The sequence below is a fragment of the Antedon bifida genome, chromosome 10, assembly GCF_963402885.1.
Source record: "Antedon bifida chromosome 10, ecAntBifi1.1, whole genome shotgun sequence".
NCBI classification, from domain to species: Eukaryota; Metazoa; Echinodermata; class Crinoidea; order Comatulida; family Antedonidae; genus Antedon; species Antedon bifida.
Genome location: NC_136235.1, coordinates 11,677,927 through 11,687,739, shown reverse-complemented (window position 1 = coordinate 11,687,739; position 9,813 = coordinate 11,677,927). Strand labels below are relative to the sequence as shown.

General features: G+C 33.5%; 1 protein-coding gene across 2 annotated transcripts; it reads left to right on the top strand.

Annotated features, from left to right (window-relative positions):
* Positions 1-319: 319 nt before the first annotated feature.
* Positions 320-9,163, top strand: LOC144853966 (uncharacterized). 2 transcript variants are annotated; one of them, XM_078711845.1, is made up of 5 exons: positions 320-345; positions 2,761-2,816; positions 3,029-3,267; positions 3,601-3,946; positions 4,213-9,163. In XM_078711845.1, exons 2-5 carry the CDS (start codon positions 2,795-2,797, stop codon positions 7,674-7,676), a joined length of 4,071 nt encoding a protein of 1,356 aa, XP_078567971.1. In that variant the 5' UTR covers positions 320-345; positions 2,761-2,794; the 3' UTR covers positions 7,677-9,163. The 2 variants fall into 2 exon arrangements, with proteins under 2 accessions (XP_078567971.1, XP_078567972.1); XM_078711846.1 differs by lacking the exon at positions 320-345 and having other exon boundaries at positions 2,759-2,816; positions 3,068-3,267.
* Positions 9,164-9,813: the final 650 nt, after the last annotated feature.

The following is a 9,813-nucleotide window of genomic DNA, read 5'->3' as shown; positions in this document are numbered from 1 at the left end:
AATGTCATTCAATAATTAATTAATTATTAATGTTTGCCCTGCTCTAAAGTAATTTTACTTTATACTAAGTAGATGAAAATACTTGCTTCACAAGTAATTTCTTTCGATTTCGTAATTAATTCGAACGAACGTATGCTTATATGAGCGCCACCCACATTTTAGTGTATCCTCTCTAATAATACAAGTTTTTTTTTTACAATTTGTGCCGTTTATTCGGTGTTTATACGAAAGAGGACGATTGTTGATTTCCATGGTTGGTGGCGCTATTCACGCATAATGAAAAAGCACACACATCGGATTCTGAAGAAAGCGCTTGAAATAGCAAAATTAAATTATGCAATAAAGGTATGTATCTCTATATAAATCAATATGTTTGAATATTTAGATGATTTAGGACAAGCTAAGGTAACTTATAATATACCGTTTACACTTTGTTTCATATTATGTAGGCTAGTTAGGCTCTATTAAATAGAACCAGCTAAGCCTAGCCTAGGCTGTTTTGGTAGGAAGGCGATTAGGCCAACAAAGGGACGTTTCGGACCGAGACGATTCGGCCTTAGCCTAGCCGTTTCAGCCCATTTAGGAGGTCAGCTTTGCAATGATATGCATTCTTAATGCTGATTCAATGGTTTATACGCTATACATACAGTCTAGCCTTATCGATAGGCCTATTACTACTATACTACAGTACCTAGACTTGAATGTTTGCATTGTCACTGTGACCTGAAATATCCAATAGGGCTAGGCTAGTAGGCATATATTATAATTGATGTTTTTCACATGTTTTATGAATTGTCTTCTGTTACTATAGTTCCAGTCGATGTTAAAGTGGTTTGGAGGAGGTTTTGAAAAATAAATTGATGGAAACGGAGTATGGTCGAAGCGGCCGCCAACCAAAGCGGCCGCCAGTTTAATATCGTCATTTGTATGGAACGCCATGTGCGCTTTAATCTTTGATTGTCGTTGTCAACACCATGGCCTATGGCGAGTTGAGTTACAGCTGTATGTATGGTCAAACCAATAAATATAAGCCAAATCATGTACTATTGAATCTTTGTATTTCTATAATAATTAAGTTTGCCTGCCGAAAAATTAATGTATATTTTATTTGTATTTTAATATTAACTAACTAAATAATAATTTACGTACGGTGTTGCCGAATCTTTATATCTCGTTTACTTTACTATCGAATCTTCATACAGTATTGCAATAATAATTTACGTACGGTATTGCCGAATCTTTATATCTCATTTACTTTACTATCGAATCTTCATACAGTATTGCAATAATAATTTACGTACGGTATTGCCGAATCTTTATATCTCATTTACACTGTACTATCGAATCTTGTTTTTTTATTGATTAGTAATAGGGTGTGTTATACATTAAGTGTTATTCCATTGTAATACATTGTTTGTGTTTTCAATAAAGCAACATGGGGACGAAAACGCGACCTTCAACAGCACTATTCCTGGCCGGCCGTGTAGTTATTAGCAGAAATTCGCGTAATTAATTACCGTACCGTACAGACACTTGCATCTTATTTTAGTATTTAAAACTCATTTTAAATTGATCAATATTTATATATCTGAAGGTATAAAATAATTTAGGATATTAAATAAATAAATTGATGTCATCATGTTATTGTAATTATTATTGCGAACACTACTACAGAACAGTACAGTAGTTACTTTACTAATTAATTAATATACAATAACAAATACTGTATATATATTTTGATATACTTTATTGAAAATATATATATATTATTCTTAATAATTGGCTTATTATATATTATATTAATATACAATACAAACACCACAATGTATTTTATTGACTTTATTAAACATATATATCAGGTTAGAACAGTTAAAGTAAGTAATCATCGATTCGCCATTTCGTTTAAAAGAACGTATCACATTCAATCTGTAAAAAAAGAGAATAAATTACATAATAATTTAGATTGTTATTTACGTCCGAGGTAAAGAAAACATGTCGAAACAATGACAATCAAAGATTACAAAACAACGACAATCAAAGCGCACACGGCGTTCCATACAAATTACCGTTATTGAACTAGCGGCCGCTTTGGTTGGCGGCCGCTTCGACCGTAATCCGATGGAAACTACACCTTTGCAATGGTGGCACACGATCATAAATCGTGTGTTCGTAAAAATAAAGATATTAAAAGAAATGTATACAAAATCAATGGGGTGAACCCAGAAACAAATAGGCCTATAATAGACTTATTTTAACCCACCTACTGTATTCGATCTTGTAGTCACTGAGATATTCCACAATTAAGTAGTTAAATAACTGAAAATAATATCTAGATAAATTCAAAATAGTAGTATAAAAAATAAAACTTGCAGTACGGAAATTTTTTGTTTGAAGGTAAATTTGAAAGACTTACTGATACTGTATTTAAAGTACTTGTTCTACAATTTATTGATTTCCTTCCTCATTTTTAAGAATTTTGATTTTTTTTTCCTCATAGAAGATTTGTGTCAGAAATCCATCAGAAACATCCTCAGAAAAGAACTAAGCATAACTTATTTCTTTATTATCTATTTTTAGTTAGTGAAACACCTCCAGAGCATACTACAATAAAATAGTTGTTTCCTATGGAAATGAATTACTTTATTAAAACTGCAAAATCGCCTATTCAAAGTCCGATTTTATTAATTATTTTTCATGTTTTTTTTTAATATTGTGTACAGTACTATAATAATATTTTGTATTTCTGTATATTTGATTTAGATAGGACTGGTGCAGTATGGTGACAGTATAAAGAATGGTTCAAAAAATTGTTTCCGGTAAGGAGTTTTCTAAATTATGTAATGACTATATGACAATAATATGTGTTTTACATTCAAAACAGTAATACAAATAAAGAGATTTAATTTATTAAAAGCTGAAATTCACCTCGTTCAAGAAAAAAAAAGAATTTATGAGGTTGGATTGTAGTATTTTTAGCATATTCAATTTCTTGCCAAAATGCCAAAAATATGTAATTTTATTTTCACAGCATCTGGTGATGCGAGAAATACTCTGCTTGTTTTATCAGCTGTACAACATATCAAGGATAGGAACTTTGTTAAAGGTATTTACAACCGTGCTCGTCGTACACTCCCAGATGGTTTAACAATTGAGCCTACTGAAACTCATGTCACAAGAACAGGTGTCTGGGCCCAAAACATCTTCTCGAAAGGCTGTGTATTTGGTCCTTATGAAGGCCCAGATGGTATAGCAATAGAAGAATGGAAGGTAAGAACTAGATTTACTGAATATCTTAGTGATAATGCATGGTTTTTAAAAATTAGTCTTAAAAGTATTAATTAAAAAATTAAACAACCAGATACACACATTTTCTGGGAATGAAATGCACTTATTTCTCTTCTATATAAATATACAGTAGGGTTCTAGCTCTACTAAGTTTAAAAACATACATAGAACATCATTTAAACACACTATCTATTAGTATTAGTACTGTATAAAGTTTCAACCTTGTATAATGTTGTATGTTTGTTTAAAGTACAGTATAGATAAATAAAGAAAAAAAAATTAAAAAACATATTATTTAATACTATTTGCTTACAGGATTTCCAGGCATCAAAAACTTCAGAAGATCTTGAAAACCAGTTTAATGAGCGTATGTGTAACTGGATGATATTTGTTAATGGTGGTAGAAATCGAAAAGAGACCAATCTCGAGGCTGTCTTTTACGACGGCAGCATTTTCTTTCGCACACTGAGAACAATAAAAAAATCTGAACAGCTTCTTGTGTCCCATTCTAATGTTGAAATTGTCAACTCTGATTGTACTAATGAAGAAGAAGCTCTATCACAGCCAGTTCATATTACTACACAGAATAATGACAAAAGTCAGCTGGTGAACCAAAGTACTGCTACTGAATTGAAAGATAGTTCAGAAATTCTTGGTAATGGTAAGAAATAATGATTTTAACTATCATAATCATCTTTTTTTCTTTCATGAAACCCAATCATGATTAAACAACCAGATACACAAATTGTGTGGGAATCAAATGCTCTTCCTATTTCATTTAATCCTCTTCTATACATGTACAGTATCACAACAGAGCATTAAGATTACCCAGAACACAAATATATATGCTATAAATATGAATTTTCATGTAAATGATTATTTTGTATATTTTAAATCAGTATTATTGTGTTTTATTTCTTTTTTTAGATGAAGAACTTAGTTTTGATCTTACTGAGTATCTCCAACAAAACCAAATAGAATTGATTGAGAAATCTTTGAACTATGAACCACGTAATCGTACAGAACCAGTGCATTACAAAGGAACCTGTCCACCAGGAAAAACCGTCCGTGGAAATGAGCCTTACATGTGTGTACAGTGTGGTGCACAGTTTGCTCAAAGAAGTGCCTTGATGAAACACGAAAACACACATATGGAAGATTTAGGCCGGTATAGGTGTACCTACTGCGGGCGCGTTTTTATTCAGAAAGGATCCTTACAAAAACATGAAGAGATGCACACTAACAATCAGAAACTAGCTATTTGTAAAGTCTGTTCTGTTTGTTTCGAAGGCCAGTCTGATTTGGCTGAACATTTCAAAATGTTTCATAGCTCAGAAGTAGGTAGAGCGTTTCCTTGTTTCATTTGTGGAACTGGCTTTACTAAACTGGGTAGCTTACGGGCACATCATAGGTTAAAGCATGGTGGAAAGTATATGCAAAACTGTCGCTTCTGTATGAAAGAGTTCAGAAGTAAATCATATTTGGATACACATGAATACCAGCATCTTTCTGATAAACCCTTTGCCTGCCAGTTTTGTAGTTTTAAATTTCAATCCCGATCAAAGCTTATGAAACACATAAAAGGCAGGCATAAAGAAATAATCGAGTCAACTGCCGCATCTGAAAGAGAGTCTCTTGTCTGCTACTACTGTGGCTACACATTTTCAGTACACAGCCAGTTCATCAAACATGTAAAGTTATGCAAAATCGGCCTACCGAAAGATTATAAATCATCAATTTGTCCTGCTTCTACAGAGAAGTACAAATGCCTGGAATGCTTTCTGCCACTCCAATCAAGTAATGCACTTAAAAGGCACATGGAACAAGAACATACAGATAGACCGCATAAATGCAGTGAGTGTTTTCAATCTTTCAAATTAAGATGCCATCTTAAGAATCATATGATGTCTCACAAGCAATATCCACATTCTTGCTCCACATGCAAGAAATCATTTCGAGATTCTTCGGTGCTAAAACATCATAAGTGTATGCTAAATAGTTACAAAGAAAAACCAACTCTTATCTGCCCCGTATGTCATCGAGGATTCTATGGTCGATCACAACACACAAGACATGTAACATTATGCAAGATGGGTACATATAATAAATCAATGATTTATAGAATGAAAAAACAGCCAGTCTACTGTCAATTCTGCAAGGTAGGTTTTTCTAGCCACAAAGTGTTGTTGGCACATGAACAATCTTGTGATGGCACTAAGATTTCAAATGATGAACGCAAGTCTTCATATTATGGATGTGGTCTTTGCGGAAAAGATTTTGTTAGCTGTAGTCTTTTAAAGGGCCACTTGAAGAGTTCGCATCCTGTGGAAAATGAAGAAAGTAAGCTTAGGAAACTTAAGTTGAATGTTTGCCTCGCCTGTAAACGATCATTTGTTTGTTTAAAGGGTCTATCGCGACATGTCAACCATTGTCCAGCCTTGGGTAGAGCAGTTGTATTCACTGTTACTTCAAACACAAAGATGTATGGTTGCAGCATATGCTCTCAGAAATTCAAAACATACACATTGTTTAGAAGTCATCGAATCAAGTGTAAAGGAAGAAAGAATTCTGGAAATCCAATTGATGTAAATGTCATGCAGAATTTTAACAAAAATCCAGGCTCCTCTGAGAATACTAAATTAAGTAGTGAAAACAAAACAAATGAAAATATTGATGAGTCCAAGGAAGAAACCATTGCCCAGCCAGCATTAAAGTTTAAGTGTAATAAGTGTGGGAAAAGATTCCATACATTACGGGGATTAGGCAACCACAAGGTGTATTGTCGTAAAAGATCTGTCTTCCACAAGCTTAAAAATAATACTCCTGGTCCTCTCAAATGTGCTGAGTGCTTTAGAGTCTTTGCAAAACGCAGTACTCTTATTGCGCATAAGATGGTTTGCACTGTGCAACAAAGAAAAGCTCTATCAGAAGATGGGATAAAGCCTACAGCAAGAAAAGGCAAAATTTTTAATTGCTCAGGTTGCTGCCGGTCTTTTACACGTCTCAAAGGTATTAGGATGCACCAGCGTTTTTGTATGCCAGATATTACAAGTGAACCTGAAAGTTCAGAATTTTCTAATCCTCGGAGTGATGGTTCGGGTTATTCTTGTAAAATCTGTGGAAAGACATTTAAGAAGATGAAAGGACTCAACGCACATGGATTAACATGTATGCCAAACATTGCTGGTGACAGATATCCTCCTATAGGTTCTGGGCCATCAACAAGTAAGAAAAAATATGGATGTAAATATTGTTTGATGCGATTTGACAAACATTATTATTTAGGAAGTCATGTCAGAAACTGTGCTGGCAGGGCCCGTAAAAAAAAGCAAGCCATTACTAGAGTTGACACAAGTAAAACTGAACCAAACAAAATGGATGTTCATAAATCTGAGATGACAGATGATCTGTTCATATGTCGTAAGTGTGGCACATCTTTTGATAACGAAGAAAAGCTGGTTGAACATGATTATGTTTGTTGCCCAGAGTTTCAATTGAAGGTTTTCTCTGGTGAAAAAAATGGAACAACGTTTGCTGAAGGAGCTGATGTGGTTAAACATAAACAGGAGGAGGATCACGATAGAAAGAAACACTTCCAGTGTGGTGTATGTGGGAAAACATTCTTAAGGAACTCTGGTTTAGGTAAACATCGAATTACGTGTGTTAAAAAACCAAAAACATTTCATAAGGACGTAATTCGGAAGATGCAATCAACCAGTAACAAGGTCAAGAAACGACGGATTTGTCAAACATGTGGCAATAGTTTCAGCAGTCTGGCTACTTTAAAGAAACACACAAGGCTAAATCGATGTAAGATTGTTCACAGCTGTACACTTTGTGGATTTAACTTTCAATCAATCAGTGACTTTGATGAACACACTCAGAGGTGCCAACAAATTCGGCAGCACATATGCAATATATGCGGCCGGGGCTTTAGAGTGTCTGGTTATCTCAAACGCCATACCCTCAGTGCGCATGCTTCTAAACCCACTGGAAAGGATCGTAAGAGCAATGATAAAATAACTATTACGGAGGAAGCAGATGTACAAAATATTAAATCTAATATAGCAACATCACCGAGTAATCTAAAAGTTGAATCTAGTGCAGACCAAGTTCTAGACAATAGCAGTTACTCATGTGGCCGTTGCTATAAGGAATTTCCAACATTGGAGGAGTTTGCCGAGCATGAAGAGATTGAACACTTGAAACCGAATGAATGTTCACACTGCTCTCTGAGGTTCAAGACGCAACGAGAACTGTTACTGCATCGGAAGCAACACCCAGACAAGTATCCACATAAATGTAAAATATGTCCAATGAGATACTTGTTCTCTGCACATCTAAGACGCCATTTTGTTCGGAAGCACACTCGTAAGGGTAACCCTCAGTAAAATTAAATGTTTTGAAAGTGTCCTTTGTAACAGGTTTTGGTGGATTTTAATAATGCTGGTATTGATTGATTGATTATGAAGTATGAAAGCCTGAACATGAATTGTTGGTGCTTGTGCCAATGTAGTTATTACACTGTGTTTATTGTCAACTAACAGTTATCAACAGTTAGCAATAAATTGTGTAATATTTTGAAGATACCAAGTTGATATTGTTAAACTAGTAATTGCTGAAATGTTTTGCCGTGGTAAAACATTGTACAGAATAACACTACATTAATTGTTTCAAAATGTTTTATACGTATTGTTAAATAATTAAGGTTTAATTTTAAAGAAGTTTGTATTTATTGCAATAGTCAATAATTAGTTGCCGTTATAGAAAATGATTTTGACAATAGTTAATAAAGGTCATTGAATCAAAACAAACCCCAGTTTGGGGTGTGACAAAACCTAATTCTCAGTGTTGTATCCCCACATAATACAACAATATAAAATTACAATATTTTCTTATTAATTTGAAACGTATAACGTTAATTAAATAAATGATTTGTGAATGTGTTTTATATTGACAAAGTTTTTGTAAACACTGTGGTCACAAAAACTTAATTCACCTAAAGAAGTGAGCTGTGTACTTTCATTTGTAATTTGTTGTAATATCAATTCAAGTTGTTTTATTATTTTTACGGGTACTGTGTGTTTTATTGTTTTTTAAATTGTAGGCCTATTGTATTATGCGTGGTATACTATTGTATTTACTCTATATGTATTTGATATTAATGGTGATGATGTGCTGTTTATGTTCTTGCATTCAAAATTTTCTGAATTTATATAAATTATATGCTATGATACGTCATCGCACTATTTGTTAAATCCAATTATGTATACAGGTAATGCGCCGTATACAGATATGGGAGAAAATTTCGTATTAACATATTATTTAAGTATGACTATTTGTATCCTACTTTGTGTTTTTATTTAATTCTATATTGATCTTATGTGTTTTGGGTTTTTTAGCAATGTATTGTATACACTACGCTGTGACCAGACCGTTAAGGGTCCATGTCAAAATTATCATAGTTGCTGCAGTAACTAAATTTTCGTTATTTCTTAACCTGCTTATGTAAGGAAGCTTTTGTTCAAGCAACTGTTTCTTTAGTGACTGCTTCTTACATAGAAACGAACAAACCTCTTCCATTGTTTAAGTAAACATTGTAGTTACTGCAGTCGAATAATGATCCCTGAAGAAAAAGAGTATTTAGTATATCTTGGTTTTTCTGTCCTATTACCGGGTGCTTCTCTTGGTATTTATATTTTCGTTAAAAAAAAAAAGAAAACTGCATGCGATTGATATGACAACATTTCAAAAATGTAATTGTTTTCCATAATTGTACAGTACTGTACCTGTCTGACAGATTGTGGATGATGGTTTTGTTATGGACAGTTTTAATAAATATGTAAACGGTGGTAGCACTTTACCACGCGTGTACTTATATCGTTTTTATTATATAATTAATTATACTTCATCAACTTTAATTGTTTACACTTACATGTATCATTTATAGTGAAGTGTTGTTGCATATATTCTCGCATTCCCATAGTGGTCGTTCAGAGTTGTACCAGCTATTTTTCACTCGCTTATTCATTTGATATTCAAAGCATGATCGCAAAATGTTTAGGGCTTTTATTTAGATCGATTTGATTTATAAGTGTTACATTTCCGATCGTTTGATCCAGTTTTCCTGTCTTTTAATAATGCCGAGATTCATATCTATTTAATCATATTTGGAGTTACAGTTTGTTACAATGCCAAAATAAACGGTAACTTTGAGAAAATACGTCAAACTGAGGGCGCTATGCTTTGGCAAAATAGGTTACTAATGGCAAAATACGTTAACTTTAGGGCGCTATTATAGCAGCCTAATAATAAAATTGTTTTCCTCTCTGATCAAAAATGTTTCAAACCGTCTCCATGGATCGAGAAATATCGCATTGGAAGAAGCAAATGATAGTATAAAAATAAATTGTGTATATTATCACAACACTATTACTGTATACTGCATGGCCTATAAGTCGAATTATTCGTCTGAAAACTGTACATATCCCTATCTTTATCATTACATCAAAAATGTTGCCGTAAAGT